At 45.5% G+C, this 19,323-nt stretch overlaps 2 protein-coding genes across 3 annotated transcripts in view; one reads left to right on the top strand and one right to left on the bottom strand.

Annotated features, from left to right (window-relative positions):
• Positions 1 to 3,742, top strand: part of Samd13 (sterile alpha motif domain containing 13) — a 46,354-nt gene extending 42,612 nt beyond the window's left edge. The window contains exon 7 of the mRNA XM_026783894.1: positions 2,540 to 3,742. Coding sequence (XP_026639695.1) covers positions 2,540 to 2,683 — 144 coding nt within the window. The 3' untranslated portion in view covers positions 2,684 to 3,742. The remainder of the gene's footprint in view (positions 1 to 2,539) is intronic.
• Positions 3,743 to 14,916: 11,174 nt separating this feature from the next.
• LOC101998151 (uricase) overlaps positions 14,917 to 19,323 on the bottom strand; it is a 33,526-nt gene continuing 29,119 nt past the window's right edge. For both annotated transcript variants that reach the window (XM_005357413.2, XM_013350008.1), the window contains exons 7-8: positions 17,831 to 17,914; positions 14,917 to 15,296 (exon numbers count right to left, since the gene is read on the bottom strand). In XM_005357413.2, the coding sequence (XP_005357470.1) occupies positions 15,222 to 15,296; positions 17,831 to 17,914 (159 nt within the window). In that variant the 3' untranslated portion in view covers positions 14,917 to 15,221. The remainder of the gene's footprint in view (positions 15,297 to 17,830; positions 17,915 to 19,323) is intronic.

Here is a 19,323-nt window from a genome sequence, read left to right as displayed (position 1 = left end):
GCCATCATCTGCTAAGAAACCACCCACTGTTTGGAGTGGGGTGTATGAGATTCAGTGCAGCTGAGGGTCCAAGGTTGCTAACGTGTTGCTAGGTTCATTATTCAGAAAAGGGCCTGTGTGCATATAAGGGTGTCAAGCTGCCAAATGTACACTAGAAGGGTGTGGACAGAGATCAACCAAATAGAATCCCTGGCTGCTAAATTATTGCCTGCCCCCTAGGTTGTGGTAGGATTCAGATTGCTGCCTGTCCTACCAGAAGCTCACAGTCGCCCAGTACTGCATTCTGCCCTCGGAGCAGCTAGAGTCAGGGTTAAAGGGGAAGCCCTGTGAGCAGGTGACAGTACATTTCAGCACTTGCCCAGTGACTGTCTCCAGATGGATCCTTCTACCCGCTGCTCTGAGGTGAACTGCACTGTGCCTGGGGAACAAAGGGGAAATCATCAAATTGGAACATAAAACATGATCTTCCGTTTTGTCTGAAGGAAAATCCAGATCTCAGCATTTTCATAGACACTTGGCAGAAACGCTGAGTCGCAGGGGGATTCTGGCCAGCACTGATTCCTTCTTTCCACAATTCATGCTCGGTTAGCAAAGGAAGCTTGCTTGTGTAGACATGAAAACAGGCTCTGAGCGCAGAGGTGCCTGTTGGAAGCAGTGGGTTCTGTCGATGGAGCAGGGCTCAGTGCCATCTCATCCGGAGCAGAGGCTGAGCTCTGAGGTCACCAGATATTAGAGTGACGTGGTCACATAGTGTCCTGGGTCCTGCTGTGCTCACATACTGCCCTCTGCTCTGCTCCTGGGGTTTCTTTGGCGACCACAACTCCTCTCAAGCAAATTCACCTCAAAATAGTTAACAGGCAACTTGAACTCTTACAGGTGTTGTTGATGGGCAATCTCTCACTAAAGCAGTGACGGAAGGGGGTAGAGAGAGACTTCAATGTCTAAGCTTTAGGATTGGTCAATTCCCATGTTTGTAATTTCCAACTGCCCTGAAGCAGCTGCTTTTTCATGTGCGGTGAAATCAGCATGAGACATTTAGTAGCTGAAAAATAAATGATCTCCAAAGTCGACGACGCTGTGAGAGAGCCAGAAGCAATTCCTTGATCTGCTGTTTCATGATATGTGGCTGACAGTGAAATGAGCAGCGGAGAGCACAGGAAGTCAGAAAGACAAGGAAGTGTGTCCTGCGTAGCTCAAGGAGTGCATACAGGAAGTGGAGTTGCGTTCCCACATCTCCCAGGAGGAGACAGGAGCAAGGGCTGCAGAGTGGGAAATTCTCTAGCTGCTGCTTCTCTACACTCTTAGAGTTCAACACATTTTCTCCACAGCCTGGCAAGGTCCAGGAGAGTAGGGAGCAATGGCTTCCCTAGGGGTGGCGTAAAGAGGGTCACAGTTTTATGTGGTCACTGCAGTGTCCCCTTGTCTCATCAACCCAGGTGAACAAAACTCTTAAGCAGAGACACACAGTTTCTTCTATGAGCAATAACAAAAGCAGGGCCACAGCTAACATTTTTGGAGCTTCCTTTCCGTAAATTCAAAGTGCCCTCTCCATTCAGACCATTCTCATCTCTTTTGTGAGAAGCCCATTTTAATTTCCTCCTTTGTTGTCTCCAAAATACCTGAAGGACACAAGGGATGGGCTGTAAAGCACCAGGGGAAGGGGATTGGCAGCTGGAAGGGTCCTAACCTCCACAGCAGTGTTCCTGATCTGTTGAGCGGCAGTGTGATGGAGAGCCTCAGGGTGGGAAGACAGTGCTTTTCAGATTGAGGGAGCACCAGAAGAGAGACTCTCCCAAAGGGCGAGCCCTGCTTACTATTGCCTGCTATTGTAATTAGCAAGATTTCCAGAAACCTTTGAGTCTAGACTTCATTAGACCATCTCGATAACAAACATTTAATTATGACATTAAGCAGAGGGGGCTGGGACTAGGGTTTGGGGGTAGAGTGCTGGCCCCTATGCTAATGCCCTTAAAGCCCTGGTTTCCTTCAGAGGGGAGATGGGGAGGCAGAAGGAAAGTGGACAAAGACTGAACAGACAAGATTTCAAATTCCGTGTCCCTCTTCCCTAATTTTGTGTCAAGCAGTAAACTTTTTGCTCAGTCCTTGCTTTGCCTATAGATTAAGATGATAATCCCTGACTGTTGTAGTTTATAGGGTTGTTTGGGAACTTAAGTATTTAGGGAACTCTGGAAAATTTTGATATATTTTATGAATGGCACATGTCCTTATCCCTTTCAGAAGGAACCTCTCTGATCCGTGCGGTGGGTACGTACTATTATAATCTTGCCCCTGAGTTTCTTAAGATTTGTGATAGGATCTTGAAAAGAAGATCAGCTGTAGATTGTGTTTAATCTCAAAACAGACGATGTTTTGAAGGAGAAGATGGAAGACATGATAGCAGATGCTATTTTGATACGATTGCAGTGGTTTCCAGCTGGAGACAAGTGTGTAACTCCTGCCTTCGCCCTTCCCTGTATCTTCACTACCGAGAGCTCTGGGCCTACTCACACACTGGCTTTCTTCTCTGTTTCCATTCTAGGAAATTGATGGAAAATCCCTGCTCTTGATGACAAGAAATGACGTGTTGACAGGACTTCAGTTAAAATTGGGGCCCGCTCTGAAAATCTATGAGTATCATGTTAAACCTCTTCAGACCAAGCATTTAAAGAACAGCTCTTCATAGTAAAGTGAAACTGAGATGTCAGTCCTCAAAACAAAATACACAACGATGTCATTTAGTTTCATGTTGTGAGACTTCACAAACAAACTACATACATACATGTGTATATGTAAAGAATTTCAATCCAACAAAGTGTTATCCTATTGGATAGACTAGGCAGTCCATCAGCTGGCTGACTCAGCGGGAGGAGCAAAGACAGAATGTATGTAAGATAGTTGTCCTTGTCAAAACAAGACATCATTGGCTCTGAGGTACCCTTCCCCTGGGGAGCTTTGAAATCACAAGAATTTTCTTTCTTTCCTAATAGTTTGTTTTCCACCAACTCCTTAAAAACAAGGATGGCTGTAGAATGAGTGGTTTGGGTTGGAGACTTAGAAATGAGAGCAAACAAAACTCCGTGGGGAGGGGAGGAGAGGGAGGGAGTGCTGCCTCCCTTGAGTTGCTCTGCTCTAGACGTCTGTTCCATGGATGGAATTGCCAACACCCTTTTTTTGTAGAGGGTTCTCCACTTGACCTTCTTAAGGTTTCACAGAAACGTTCTGTGCTGTGTGTGATGCGAACATGCAGCAGGCTCCCTTTTGGAGCAGAACTCTCTCTGCGAAGAGAGACATGCTATGCACTGGAGACATCCTTGTAATCTACTCACTGTCACGGGGGCGGGGGGGTGGCTGGGGTGTGTATTTCCTGCTTATGTTGGTTCTTTGTTGCTGAAGAAAACATTTAGGGGCTTTGGGGTTTTTTTGTTTGTTTGTTTGGTTGGTTTTGCTTTTTACTTTATGGTTTGTATTTATAATTTCTTTCTGAAGCGATTTGCCAAGAGTTAATAGATCCCAAAGCTTTGTTAATAGCACAGAATATTTTTATATACATATATATTCCTCCATGATTCTGTAATATTTTTTTAATTGTCCTATGCTGTGTTGGTCCCTGGTTTGAGTACTTGTCTTTCAGAACTTGAAAAAGTGAGCTTGCTACATCTCTGTTCAAAGAGACACTTAGAGTGATGTTTGTCCATACTTGTTGAGTGATGCTTTGTGATTGCAATAAAACACTGCTTCAGTTCACCAATATGTCTTTGGTTTCTTCTCATTTGGTCCCTTCCTTGAGGATTAAAGATTAACAATGTCTCCTTGAAAACACAGGGAGGAAGTTAAGTTTTAAAAAGAAAACTTTGGAGTGAATGAAATAGCTTGGTGGTAAAAGTTCTTGCCATCAAACCTGAGAACTTGAGTTCAAGCCCTGGGATACGCTCGCGCACTCACACACACACACACACACACACACACACACACACAATTTAATTTTTTAAATAAAGCTAAATTATGTAGACTATTATATACTTTGAACCTAATATAAGCTAAATCACCCCAACAGATCTCATTCCCTTCTTATAGTCCACCCAGTAATCAATTTGAGGTGGTATTTTAGCCAAGGATTGCTTACTTGCCTATCACAATCATGATTTGACACACAGCTTAGCAGGGAGTCCCTGAACCTCTGAGTTTGCTTGTTCTTCCTATTTTAAAGACTGGCCATAGGGACCATTTCTCTGAAGAACATAACATCTATTTATTTTTAATTTTATATGTAAATTCATGTTTTGTCTACATGTGTATCTGGGTATTGTGTGTACCACTGGTTCCCACAGAAGCCAAAAGATCACATGGAGTTACAGATTGTTGTGAGTCATGTGAGTTCCAGGAATCAGACCCCAGTACTCCAGAAGAGCAAGCAGCCTGTGATCTTAACTGCTGAGCCGTCTATCCAGCCCTAAGAACATAAAATCTAAAGATGGGCATGATGGGACCTAGACAATGGGATAGTTCAAAATTCAAAGACACATCCAAGACCTAGACAATGGGATAGTTCCAAGTTCAAAGGTGCATCCGAGACCTAGTCAATGGGATAGTTCCAAATTCAAAGACGCATCCAGGCTGCGGTGCAGCTCAATTGGTTGAGTGCCTGGTGCCTGCCTGGATTCCCAGAACCACCTAATCTGGGCATGGGAGCACATACTTATAATCCTAGCCCTTGGAGGCAGACAGATCAGGAGGTTGAGCCAGTCTGGGATACACAGTGAGTTTGATCTGGATTGAGGACACCTTATCTCAAACAAAAATCGCATTTTAAATTGCTGCAATTAAAGAGGTTATGGGGTGTGTAGAACTTAATGTTTTGCTTTGCACTATTAACAGGAAAAGTGACGACAAAAGGCATATTTTCTAGTCCCAGACTCCCACCCAAGACACGGGCACGATGGGCACTGGGGAAGGTGACAGAGGCAGGTCAGACACAGCCTGCAGGGACCTGGATGAGAGGTGGAAGAAGATGGAAGAAAGAGCTTGGTTATAGCTTTTATGAAGGGTTAGCTCAAGGCATGCGCAGACTTCATCTGTTCCAACACCTCTGCGTAAAGTGGAAACAGGTCCCTTGGGAGTGCCGAGGACTGCCCACTCACCCTCGTTACTGTTGGAGCAGTAAGATGCGCGTCTCCTTTGTGCACAGACTGCGTGACTGACGGTGCAGAGAAGGGAGGCAGGGGTGATGCTGCGCTGTTGGTGAGTCCAGGTGCACAGCTTCTCCTGTCTCTTAGCTCCATCACTGTTCAGTGCAAAATTGTTGTCTGAGACATTGTTGTCACCACACGACCTCCAAACGGCAGAGGGAAAGAGGAAGCAAAGGAGCAGGACAGAGGTTCTCAACCTTCCTAATGCTGCGATTCTTTAATACGGTTCCACATGTTGTGGTGACCCCCAACCATAAAATTATTTCGATGCTACTTCATAACTGTAACTTTGCTACTGTTAGGACTCCTAATGTCAATATCTGATCTGTGACCCACAGGCTGAGAACCACTGTTCTAGGGCATTTCTCCTGCTTCATCTTACATCTTGCTGACCAGAACCCACTCTCATGGCCATTCATAAGCTGCAAAGAACACTAAATATTCTTTTCCTGAGAGCCTGTGAAGCGAGTTAAGAGCCCACGCCTCATTACTGTTACAGAACTGAAATCGAGTTTTTATGTAAGCATAAAATCTGACCCCGGGTGGTCTCTCTATATAATGAACTACACCTTACCTCTATTTATGGGCAAATTGTAACCTAGACCAAAGAAGCCCATAGTAATTAAGCAACTGAGCCCCAGCCAATCCCAAACTGAAGGTCAAATCCCTGACAAAGCGTCACACCAAACTGGAGCAACTGGGTAGCCTCTGTATGCGATTTCCTTTCTGGTTATGAAAATGGCTCCTCATTGTAAGAAGTCATGGCTTCATGACTTCATTGATGCATTGATGCCAGTTTCGAGAACCTGTTTCTTGCTCAAGCTTCCTTAAATTTCAGGGATTGTTCTCCTTTTAATGCATATGAGGAATAAGGGGTATTTGGGAAGAACATGCAGTTACTATCATCAGTGGGTCACTAAACACTCAGAGCAAATGATACAACACATGGGCTTTTAACTCTGTCTCCAGGTTGAACTCAGCCTCAAATTTCCCTGTGTGTGTTGAAGGCAGGGGGATGGTTGAAAGGAAAATAGAAAAATATGAAAAGCACCCCTCAGCTGATAACAACTTTCACAGAAAATCAGTACGTTAAAGCTTGCCTGCTGTTCTCACGCACTGAAGGAAGGACCCGTAGCAAACTGATGAAGGAACACTGCAGCAATAACAGCTCAAGGTGTTTTGTGCCTCTCCACCTAGCGGCGATCACCATCACTGAAAGAGGCCACCAGGTTAGCAGACATTCCACAGGTGGGAGCTTTGGTTCCTCACTCTGGATCTCCGTGAGAGTGACCTTGGTCTACAACGGGTCACAAACGTTTTTTGCCGTGTGGAAGCACTTACCATGTATGCAGTGGGAAAGTGCTTGCCTGGATGCCAGTAGAGTTTATGGTGAAAACACGTGAGATTGGATGCATGGGTATTAATTTTATTCACACAGGCAGACAGGATGCCAGATTCAGGGGGATTCACGGAAGTCCTTGTGGTTTTGCTCCCACCTCACCCCCAAGACTACATTTGAATGTTGAGTTCAAGCCTTACAAATTAGATGTAGTGGGCTAATTTAAAGTCTAGGTCCCAGGCTGACCACTGTTCAGTGGAATCTAAACTGACACATACTTTCCTTTAGCCAAAGCGTGTGTACAGTGTGTGTGTGTGTGTGTGTGTGTGTGTGTGTGTGTGTGTAAATGATATTGGAACACTTCCAATGGGGCTGGAATTTCCAGTGTGTTAATGCCTTTAGCTCGACACTTTGGCAGTAATTGTCTGGATTCCAAAGGTGGTTGAGTTTTAGACACTAACTCTCCCCCCACACACACACACTATTTTAATAACACAAAAAGCACAGAACCTTTTTTGATTAAGTTAATTTAGGAGTTAGAGATAGCAAGCCAATTTAATTGAAAAGAAACACACTGGCATATTACACCAGAGCGTGCAGCAGGCATGGGCCTTATTTTAAAAGAAATTTTAATTAAAGCATAATTATATAATTTCCCCATTCCCTTTCCTCCCCAAGCCCTCATGAGAATCAGTTTTGGTAGTGGACATGGATGTAGAGAAAAAGAGGGCAATTGCTGGAATGGTCTTCATTTTATTTTTAGCAAACACCTTACATGAATATAGTTTTGTTTTGTTTGTTTTTTTTTCTTTGTGCTTTGGAGTCTAGTATATGTTGTCAGGAATAATGCAAATACTCCTTTTACTGCATTAGTCAAATTTATCTTTGGGGAAATTTAATTTGCAAGAGTCTAATAAGCCACAGCTGCCCAACCCACTCCCAGATTTGGAAGCCAAAGGAGAAAAGTACTCACTGGTAGTGATTCACAGTCCTTGCGAATGGGATCTGCAGGGGCCAGACCTGGGCCCGGAGCCATGAAGCGATTTTTCTGTAATAATGTGGGGGATGAAGTTAAATGTTCAAAGAGCTGACTGATTCGGGACCGAAATGCCTCATAGGAAAAACTTGTTCATTCTGCTTCTAAACGGGGAAGAGGAACCCTAGGAAGGGGAGAAGGCACATTGCACACAACGAGCAAACAGCTTGTTAGCTTCATGCAGGAGTTCCATAGACAGTTAGCTAACCTGAGTACCATTTCTGGCCTATTGTGGCACTGTGATGTTGAAAAATAATGAAATCCAAGTCCAGTGATCGCACCAATTTGCCTCTCAGAATCACACAGAGGCAACGACCCCAGGGGGAGAGTTGGGTACAGACTAGCAGTGGTGTCCAGAGATGAAGCACCCTGCACGTAAGGTCACAGAAGTCTTTGGCTACCCACCGGCAGGTAAACTCTGCACCTCACTCAGGTGAGGGTATTTTTTTTTACAGTTTTCCTTAGGGAAGAATCAGGAAAGCTTGGGATAAGAAGCCTTCTCTCGTTAGAAAATGCTCCCTCTTCTGCAGAGTATGATCACAGGCTGGTCCATCTCCTAGGCAGGAGCCGACAGATGAGGTTGATAAGGAAGTTTGGGCAGAAGCCAGGATTGTGCTGGTCAGGCTTGAGCCGGAATCCATCCCCACCACTCACTTGACACAGGTCACGAGTACATGGTGAATAATGCTAAATGCACCTCCCACTTGCCGGGAAGCCAGACAGATCTGTGCACCCACAGGGAAGGGAGAATGGGCAGTGAGGTGGGATGCTGTCTCTCAGGCACCATCCATGGGGCACCTTGGCTTGGAGATGTTAAGCTTCCAGAGAAGTGGGATTAAGCAATGAAAGCAAACTTTCTACAGGAACCCCAGGTCTAGCAAGGCGACCATGTTAAATATCATCTTTGTCAATCAAAGGCAGCAGAGACCTTTGGTAAACTGCTTTTCAGATACTTTTCTCAATGGATTGCACTCAGCTTTTACAAACTGGAAGCCAACTGTTTTGGAAATCAATACTACAGGCCTTGTGGGATGATTCTGAGGAGTAGCCTGGGAAGTTCAGCAAGTAGGCAGCAAATTCCTGCCTTGAAGAGTTGGTGTTTGGGGTGGCGTTCTCTCTACCGTGCCCAAGCCCAGTGACTTCAGGTAAGATACCCTGTATGCTGTGGAGGGAAAGCACAGGAACTGTAACAGGAAGACTTGGGCTTCCACTGGCATCCTCAGGCAGCCTTTCAGCTGGAGCTGAGGCACCATACCATGCTAAGGACATGCAGAACCCTAGTCCTTACTGCAGGCAGCCATGGGTCCAACCAATCAGAATCACCAGGACAGCCACTGGGGAACCTGGCAGTCCTAACACTGCTCTCATGAGGTCAGTGGGGAAGTGCAGGAGATCACCCTAAGCAGTCTTTGGAACCAGACACAAAGGTGCACTCGAAATAACAGTTTTCTTACTAAGATTCCCCCTCACTTCAGGCCTAAAACCATCACAGAATTAGCAAGCGGGTGCTTAGCCCGGCCACTGCCTCTTTGGTGCACACCAACATTGCTGAGAATCCAAATAGTCTTCCTCCTCTTAGACTGTTTCAGTCTTCATCGGGGCACATAAACCAAAACAAATGAAACCAAGCCAAAAATGCATCATTTAAGTTCCTTCTCAGAGGGTTACAGCCAGTTAAAGGAAACAGAGAAGAAAGCTAGCTGCGCATAAGTTTGTGCTGGGCTCCAGGATCTGGGGGAGGTCATTTGAGGCCCTGGGAAATTGAAGGGTATCTTGTCTCCAGTCTGAAGTGAGCCTTTAAAATGCATTCGTGAAGTTAATGAAAGAGAGGCTTTGTGAGACCTTTCTGATCTTAATGAAGATGAAGGGGTGTGGGTCAACAGCAAACAGCCAGAACATTGTGAAAATCGAACAGCCGGATGAAATGTTTTCATTAATTTGAGCCAATTTGTTTGACATTGGCCTGCTTAATTATCTGTTTGGGTAGACTTCTGTAAGGAGATGTTGATGCTGAGGTAATGTCTCCCAGCCATCAAAAAGTCTGTGTATTTTCCGTTTTCTATGGTGTATGCAGAATGAAGACTTGATGAACACAGGCTTAACCCACCCACAGCTTAAAAACGCAGACTTTTAGAGATGCAAGTTCCCAAGAGAGGAGGGATAGTGAATTAAAATTGGGAGACCTGGCTTCTGGCCTCGGGTCCACTTCTAACTTGTTTATGAGTTTGCTTGTACAGGTCTCTGAATTCCCCCTCCCCCAACATATCTAAAATAAATAACTACAAGTCTGCTTCTAGGCTCAAATTCTATTCTGTTCTAAGGATGCGATGGTCCGGGCGTTGTGGATCCCTGCTCTCCACCAGTCAGCTGTCACTCAATGGTACGTCACATTCCGCAGAATAAGAGTTCTAAGAATTTGCTTTGATTATGGCTCTCCGTGTACCATGCTAGGAACAATTGTTTCCCTTGAAAAGTGCAAACTTTGCTGATTGCACGATCCTGTAACTTAAAGTCTAAATCATTCCCATGGTGCTCTCTGGCCAAGGGCTCCCCCTGGGAATACGTTTATAATCTAGACTTGAGACTCAGAAGTATCATTTTCTAAGGGGCAAGGTAAATAGAGCCTTCTGATTATCAGTTAGGTTACCAAACCCAAGTGCTGTGCCTACTTGGAGGAAAACCTCACATAAGTCAGGGGTTTGGAGGCCACGTTTATCCCAGGACAGCACCCTGTCTTCACAGGGTGTCAGCTTCAGATTGGTACCCCATTTGCACCTCTATCAGGGTCCTTCCATCACTATTGCACATGCAGCATTGTGATGGCATCAAGGTGACAGAGCTGATAGGTCATACGGTCACTTATAAACAGCCTCATTGCCTTTAAGTGGGACCCTTCGGGAAGCCCCTGAATTGTGGTGCCAGCTGAGTCCCTGTGACCAGGAAATGCTCATGTATCTCATGTATCCATTTTAGTCAAGATGAATCACTGCCGTCTTTTAAATGAGAAGAGTTTGGTCTTTTTGACTTGCCACCAAATTACTATTAGCCAACATAGAGTCCCACTCAATGTTAATCTCTCCTGCTGGGAGGTAGTATATTTATTACTGACAGTTACTGGTCATGGAAAGCCAGAGTCCATGTCGCTGAACTCAAATGTAGCTAGATATTGACTGTGAGATGCTCCCAGAGAATACGCAGAGACTTGGGTGAAGCCACTTCCTTCGGCCACAGGCAATTTCTATAGAGGGTTTTGACGATTAGACCCAGGGACCAAAAGTTCCAGTACTGGAGAGAATAAGTTCTTTGATCTCAACTAGGTAGTAGTTCCATCATCTTTAGCAGGCTTTTTCTTGTCCATTTCATGACCATGGAACCTTATCACACCCTAAGGATGAAGATGGCAGAGCAGGGGTCATAGACCTGAGTTTTGGCATCATATCTGAGTTGCCAGACAGTCTGGGACAGCCTATCTCTGTGTTTCTTAAGGAAACAAAATGTCCTTTCTCCTGAACGCACTCGGAGCTATCCATCTGCGTGGAATCAAAGTTGTTCCAACTCAGGAACCAGCACAGATAACCCTATGTTCCCAGGTGTCCTATGAAATAAGTACAGTTATCAGTCCCATCTCGCTTAATACAGGGTAGAAAAAAAGGGGGGAGTCGGTTTATGAAAATAAAGGATGACATGAAGTTACTCCAAGAAGGAAGGGAATGGAGTTACTTTTCCAAGTCTTTCGCCACGGATGGGATTTAGAGATCAAGCCTCAGCAGGAACCCCAAGCCTCGAGTGTTGGCTGCTGCACTGACCGCCTTCCCAAACACCACTGTCAACCTCGCTAGTCCTGCGCGGAAGCCCTCGAGATGGGGCCAGTGAAGGATATGGAGAGAGAATGGGGGTCTGTGGGTAGCTTTGCTCAGAGGAGCCTATCTGTAGCCTTCCAGAGCAACCCGATCGACAGTACAATACAGTTGACTTCACTGATGCTTACAGTTCAGGTCTGCCCACTTGATTACAACTGAAAGGACTAGGCAATACAACAAGCTGGTCTGTAATATCCTCCATTGCTGTGGCCATGTGGCATCCAAGGGAAGGGAAATGCATGTATGTTTGAAACAGGCAAAGACTTCTTTCTCGGGGGCCTTCTGCCCTGACATGGGCTTCTGCTTCTGAAATCCCTGCTTGTTTGGTTATGAAGGTCCCATGAGCGTTCAGTGTGGCATGGGACTCTCCCTGTCCAGCCGTTTGATCTGTGCTCTTTCGGAGGAGGTACAGAACAGCTGGTCACCAGCTCCCAGAGTCTTATAAGTTACTACTCCGGAGACCTTTCACCTCTCACCTGACCTGCCCAGACTGCTGAAGACTTCACACTTGGGTCTCACAACAGTAGAAAGAAGGCTGGCATTGATTACATTCAGCAAATACTTACATTGAGATTTCTATATGTCAGACACAAATATTACCATCATCTTTATAAACCTTAATTCATCTAATCCTCAAAAGACTTATGGAGTAGGCTCTATTGTCAACCCTATTTCACAGGTGAGAATTGTCTCAGCGGTTGTTAACCTTCCTAATGCTGTGACCCTTTAATACAGTTCCTCATGCTCTGGTGACCCCCCCCCCCCAAGCATAAAATTATTTTTGTAGCCACTTCATAGCTGTAATTTTGCTACTGTTATGAATTGTAATATGACTATCTGTGCATCCCAGTGGTCTTAGGGGACCCCTGTGAAAATGTCATTCAATTTCAAAGGAGTCATGACCCACAGGTTGAGAACCACTGGTCTATGACAAGGCAGAACCAGGATTTAACTGAGTTATCTTAACCAGGAGCCACCCTGGCTGTGATTTGGATAAGTGTCTCCAAAGGAGTTTGCTCCCAGGATGGTGTATTGGAAGGCAGTGGAGCCTTGCAGAGCGGGAACCCTGTGGGGCAGTCCTAGGTTACTAGGCCATACCCTCCAAACAGATTACAGAGGCACATTTTTTTCCTCTTTCTCTTTGCTTCTGGGCTGTGGCATAAAATCCTCTGTGTGCTCCCCCTTGTTAGGATGCACCATCCCCACAAGAGGCCCAAAGGAAAGTGGCCCCCTGGGCTCTCTTAAACCTTCAGCTGGAATAAATCTTTGTCCTTTAAAGTTAATTGCCTCAAGTGTTTCTTTACAGTGATCGAAATCTAACGCCAGCAGCACCCAAGGCACAAGAGGGACAAAGGTGGATGAAGCAATTTATCAACAATACTGAGAGTGACACAGAAACATTTCTAAAAGCCGTGTAGAGTTTAAAGGGATTGCTGGAGAGATGGCTCAGTGGGGAAGAGCCCAGGCTGTTCTTCCAGAGGACCCAGGTTCATTCAGTTCCCAGGACCCACATGGCAGCTAACAACTGTAACTCCAGTCCCATGGATCCAGTGCCCTTTTCTGGCCTCTGTGGGCACCAAGTATACACATGGTGCACAGATAGGCATTTGGGCAAAGCCTTCACGCACATAAAATAAAACTAAAAAAATTTTAAAAAATAAAGGGGCATTTACAAAGAGAGGAAAGCATTGGGAAATATTTGTGTACGCTCTAAAGATGTGTCTCAGCCTAAGGAGTCTTCTGACTTGTTTAATAAAGAGCCGAATGGCCGATATTTAGGCAGCAGAGAAGGGGATTTCTGGGAATACAGAGGAAGAGGAGGAGGAATCTAGACACTCGGGATTCACCAGTCAGACACAGGGAGAGCAGGATGTGTAAGACAGAGACGAGGTAACAAGCCACATGGCAAAATGTAGATTAAAAATCATGGGTTAATTAAGTTATAAGAGCTAGTGGAAAGCATAAGCTAAAGGCCAAGCTTTCATAATTAATAAGTCTCTGTCATTATGTGCAGGCTGGTGGCCCTGACAAGAAAGCAGCACTGCAGGGGAGTGGTGTAGATTGTTCATTACACGGGTTTTACCTCTGGGTTTCCAAAGTTGTCATTTTTAAGCTTTGTGGTGATGTGGGAGTGTCATATATCAATCTGTTGATTTCATTGGTTAAGGAATAAAGACACTGCCTAGGCCCCTTGATAGGCCAACCCTTAGGTGGGTGGAGTAAACAGAACAGAGGGCTGGGAGAAAGAAGCTGAGTCAGTGAGTTGCCATGATTGTCCCACTCCAGACAGACGCAGGTTAAGATCTTTCCTGGTAAGCCAGCTTGTGGGCTACAAAGATTAATAGAAATGGGTTAGATTAATATGTAAGAGCTAGCCAATAAGAGGCTGGAACTAATGGGGCCAGGCAGTGTTTAAAAGAATACAGTTTCCGTGTAATTATTTCAGGGCATAAGCTAAGCTAGCCATGTGGGCGGCTGGGTGCAGGGGACGCAGCCCCGCCCGCTCTTATTTCAACATTGTGGAATATGTGCAATGGTAGTGTAAGCCGACTGATGGAAAGCTAACCCGTCAAGTCTATATCCATTCCTAAGCCATCACTTACTTTTATATTCCTCTGATCATGAGAGCAATAGGTACGTACAGTGGGAAGAATCAGAAAAGCACACCACCCAAAGCCAATCTCATCCCCAAATCCTGCTACCCAGAAGTCTCTGGTGTTCTCAGAGAAGTGTGTTCTATCCGTCTTCCCATGTGCATATCCATCCATCTGTCTGTTGACTGGCTTATAAAAAGTGGCTCTTCACATCAGAGGGAGACGCATTATTCAAGGAAAAACAATATATACTTATTTTAATGTTCCAGTATGTGCTAAGTGTTCTCCTAGGGTTGTAAAAATCATAAAAGCAACACAGCATTGTTATAAAAAACATTAGGCCAGAAGCAAATCATCAATAATATATACCAGAAGTTTTTTTTTTTAAAGACTGCAGAGATGTTCTTGTCTTTATTCATGCTAAATGGTAGAGGAACTTAAAAGCGTAATTTTTTATTTTCAATAATGTTTTTATTAATTATTTGAAAATTCATCTCGGAATCCCAGGTCTTCCTCACTTGCCCAACTTTATGTTCTCTCTCTCTCTCTCTCTCTCTCTCTCTCTCTCTCTCTCCTCTCCCTTTCTCTCACTGGGGCCAGTTTGGATTTATCTGACTACTTCTAGGCACGGAAACTGTCCTATTGACATAGTAGGTGCCACACCCTTAAACAAAGTTTAATGTCCCTCTTCCAGCAGCAACTGAAAGCCAGAACCTCCTCAGCTAGGGCAGGAGCTTCATTCTGTCTGCCTGCCAGAGTCCCTAAGACCACAAACGTTCAGTCAGTTGAAGTCACCATGGTGTCTTCTCACGTGACTGTGCTATATTCTCTGCACTACCCAGACTTCTCAGTAGGCTGACAACAGCGTTTGCTCCTCGAGTCAATCAACGTGGCGCCACCATTGTTTCACGATTACTTTATTAGTGATCTGATTCTAAAGACCGACTCTAAGGCAGACAGAACAAAGAGCAGAAAGGATAATTATCACTGTGATTCTTCCAACACTGCCCAGAGAGTTTTCAGGAAACTTGCCACAGCCATGGAGCATGCTGTACCTGGAATACGGAGATCCACAAAATGCCTTGCTTAACTAGGAACAAAGAAAGAATTGTTTCACACAGAAGAAAGCAATCAGTCCTTAGTTGAATTTTCTTGTAGGTCAGCACACAGTGATCTCCGGCATCACAACCGACTGGATCCATAATGTCACAGCCTTGATGACAGCTTCCTCTTGACTGTCCCAGTAATTTTGCCATAGGGATTGTCGAGTGGCAGCAAAACCTGAAAAAGAACCACAGAGAAACTTCAGGGATTTGAGGACAGTGTTCCCCTTTCTAAGATCCAGGATTAAAGCAAGAATATTATGGGTTGTCATGGATGAAACTGAGTACTGGGCAGAAAAATTACCTCAAGTCCAGCAGTGCCAGGTTTTCCTTCAATAGTCAATAAGTTGATGTTTCGGAAAATATAGGAATTTTGAGAGTGTTCTATGCTGTTTTGAGCTATCATGTATATGTATCAATGTGTATGTGTGTATGATATTCATGTATTTGTTCGTGTGTGTGTGTGTGTGCGCGCGCGCGCGCGTGTGCGCTTGCACATGCATATAAGAACTGGGAGGGGGTTGTGTGTGTCACACTACTCTTGTGGGGGTCAGAGAGACATTTTGTGTAGTTGCATCTCTCTTGTACCATTATATGGGTCCCAGGGTTCTAACTCAGGTCACCAGGGCCTGTGTATCCAGTGCTTTTCCTGCCAAGCCATCTTCCAGACCTCCACCTAGTTTTTTGAGACAGCGTCTCTCACTGAACTTAGAGCTCATCAATTTAGCAAGGCTGGCTGACCAGTGAGCTCCAGGGCTCCTACAGCCCCCACTTCCTCAGTGCTGTAATTATTGATGCATGTCACAGCTGACGCATGTTACAGCTGACACGTGTTACAGCTGACACATGTTACCGCTGACACATGTCACCGCTGACACGTGTCACCATTGACAAGTGTTACAGTTGACACATGTTACAGGTGACACATGTTACAACACGTGGCTGTTTACATGGGTGCTGGGGAATGGAGCTCGGGTCCCCATGCTTACTCAGCAAGTGGTTTACTAACCAAGCCACTTTACCTGCCCCCAAGAAGCATGTTGTTTGTGTGTTAGCATTATGATACAGTCCTGCCTTTTAAAAGGCAATGAACAAATTTGACCGTTTTAGACAACTCACTTTGGATATCATTGGTCTTAGCTCTAAAGCAGCAGCCATTCCCTGCACATCACCTGAGGGCCACAGGGCTGGCAGTGTAATGCTAAACGGATCCAGAGAGCTGGGTGACTGAAGCCAGCCCCCTTAGTGTGAGCAAACTGCTCAGGCACAGGTTGTTTTTATTATTATTTATTATTATTATTATTATTATTATTATTATTATTATTACTACTACAGAGAACTCAGGGCTTCCTATTTCCCTGCCCTGCTGGGATCTAGGAAGGGTCATCTTCTGCAGCTTCTTTTTATATTCCTCACTGCAACTTTGAGCCCCTCCACAAAGACTCATCCACGTCCAGCTCTGGAGGGGATGCATACAGTCCTAAGGCTCAGGGGACCCTCTCAGAAACCCTCTCGACTTCACTGGGAGCCATTCATCAGATCCTTTTCTGTTTGGAACTCATTGTTTGCCTCTGGCAGACGTGGTCCAGACTGTTTTCTATCCCTGCCTTTTAGCAAGTAATCACACCAAAAAGTGTTCTGTCCTCGTTCACAAATGAGGCTCATTGCCATCTTTCCCTTCCTTAAGTTAAATAGAGCTGTCTGTCCTTTCAGTTCAATGAACGTGGGGCCAGACTTTCCCTCTCCTGTCATCCAGGGCCCTCTACCATTTCTTATAAGGTACATAAGCCTCATGCTTGTTTTCCAGGGCCCGGGCAAGCATCCGCCGCGGCTGATGGTGCAGAACCAGCGGAACCCACCAGCACTGTTTGCAAAAGAGAAATTAGGTGTCTGGTCAGAGGGGTTGAAAGTCTCCTGGGTCAGAAGTCCCAGAGTGTAAGAGCTCCTCTTCTGTTAACCTTGTGCGTCCACGCATGTGGGGTGCATTAGCAGGGACAGTCTCTTCGCTACCCCCGCATATACAGTAAACACAGTTCCCCAAAATGATGCTGCAGATGACTCAAAGTGCCAATCACTGAAAATGTCCATGGTGCAGGGTCAATTCTGATCTCCCAGGAAGTGACCACGGAGGCCACCAATCAAAGCTCCTGTCTGCCTCGCCGGACAATCTGATTGTCACGGCTAAAAAGAAGTCAGAGCAGTGTATTTCCTGAAACAAAGGTTCCCTTTGAAAAACACGAATTTCTTAGTCTTGCCATCTGTAGCACAAACACACTTTCATCTCTCCCAAGTGTATTGTGTGCTCCCAAATTGGCTATTGAATCAAAAGGTGGGCGCGATAAAAGAGAATGAAAATACAATCTTGCCTTCTCCTCATCGCCTGGCGGTGGAAGAATAAAGCAGCTGCGACCTTCCATGCCACTTCCCAAGGAGATCTCAGAGCTGTTTCCTTGGGCACACTCTGTTCCTTCTCTTTGTTCCCCCTGCAACTTACAGCTCTCCTCTATAATCACTCATCTACTTCTAGAGTGCTCAGCCTCGGGCTCTGAAAGACCCGGCACTGAAGAGGGTTCTAATCAGTGCCGGCTATAAATACTCCCCACAGCCAGCAGCTGCTACAGGTTTTAGGAGGTGATATTGTCCCCAGTTGACAAGGAAACTGAATGGCGATGAGGCAGAAATATGCTGCCGGTGTTTTGAAAGCCCTCTTACCTCTTCCTTGTTGATCAGTCCCATTTTGGACATGTCGATGTTAACGTAGTGGATGTTGGGTAGGCTGATTTCCATCTCCTCTATCTGGAATCCACAAGAGCATATGTTATGCTTGGCACTGGAGTCCCTCCCTTCTTCCGTCTTCCTCACTCACCTTCCTGTGAACATGGCTGTATCTTTAAGGTACTCTCCCATGCTCCTCTGCTGCCCATCACTGTATCACCATCCCCCACTAGTCTTCCTATGAGACAGGTGGCAGGCCTGTTCTTCTCCCCTCAGTATAAAAACTCGGAAAAGCTCAGGCTCCCAGGCTTATCTGTAACATTGATAGGCCCTAGGATAAGTGTAAAACTGCAAACCCGTAGACATGGCATAGGTTTAGTGAACTCTGCTTTTCTAATTTACAAAAATACTTTTGCTAAGCCTATAAGGTCAGGTTGTGATATAAAATTCTGACCCTTTGTGGTACTGTGCCAGGACTCGGGAAAAGCCAGCCCCAGGCCTTGGGCCAAACTATCTTCTCTCCTGGATCATATGGACGGATATTCTCCTGGTAAAACAAGCCACATCCGTTTCTCTGGCCTTGTGTGTCTTCTTGTGATTGGCCTAAGAATATGCACCCCAGTGGCAGACTCCTCCAAGTACAAAGTGGGTCTCTAGGAGAGATGTGCCCAGACCTCCGGGCTATTGGGTACAAAATCCTGGGGCAGCCGTGAGCCCCTGAAGAGCTGCCTTGGCTTTTCCAGCTCTGCCCGGAGCAGGCAGCAGAAAGCGTGAAGGAGGATTGCTGCAGTGCTAGGCAAGGTAGAGAAGTCCCTCTGGTCCAGGGGAGGCTTCTTTCCCCTCATTCCACATGGCCTTGGCCATTCTTCTATAACTTCATTCCACAGGACTCCTGGCCTGTGGTCTGTCATGCTTTCTATCGTACTGCTACCAGTGATGACTCTAGAATGCAAATCCTGCCATGCTGTACTTTGCTGTAACAACCCAGTGACCTTCGGTGGCTCTCCAAATAAAGCATAGACTATAAGTAAGCCTAGAAATGTCCTCTTGACTCATTGCCACCGTATGCCTGCACACAGGAAAATACTTCCTTCCTAACCACAGATGGCTGGCCCTTGACAGTAAATGTCTATGTCGTGCTATCTCCTGTCTCCGCGTTTGTGCTGCTGCTCCTGCACCCTTGACTATAAACCCAGGTTACTCTTGCTTGTTTCTGAAGACTTAGCACACCTCTCTCCTTCTAGAAAATCTGTCTGGTGCTGCCCCTTATACCTGAGTTAGACTCTCTTCCCCCATATGTCCATAATAGCCTATTGCCAATATATTTTTAAACTTCCTTGTTTTCTTTGTTCAATTAATGATGGATTCTTAGAGTGTAGGGACAGTGTCTAGCTTATCCTTGTATCCCTTGAGTCCTGCTAGAGGCACAATGTCCAGAAATATCAAGAGATAGATAGATGGACGGGTGGGTGGGTGTATAGATGGGTGGG

Source organism: Microtus ochrogaster, chromosome 21, assembly GCF_000317375.1.
Source record: "Microtus ochrogaster isolate Prairie Vole_2 chromosome 21, MicOch1.0, whole genome shotgun sequence".
NCBI classification, from domain to species: Eukaryota; Metazoa; Chordata; class Mammalia; order Rodentia; family Cricetidae; genus Microtus; species Microtus ochrogaster.
Note: the sequence above shows the minus strand (reverse complement) of the source record. Positions and strands in the feature narration are given on the sequence as shown.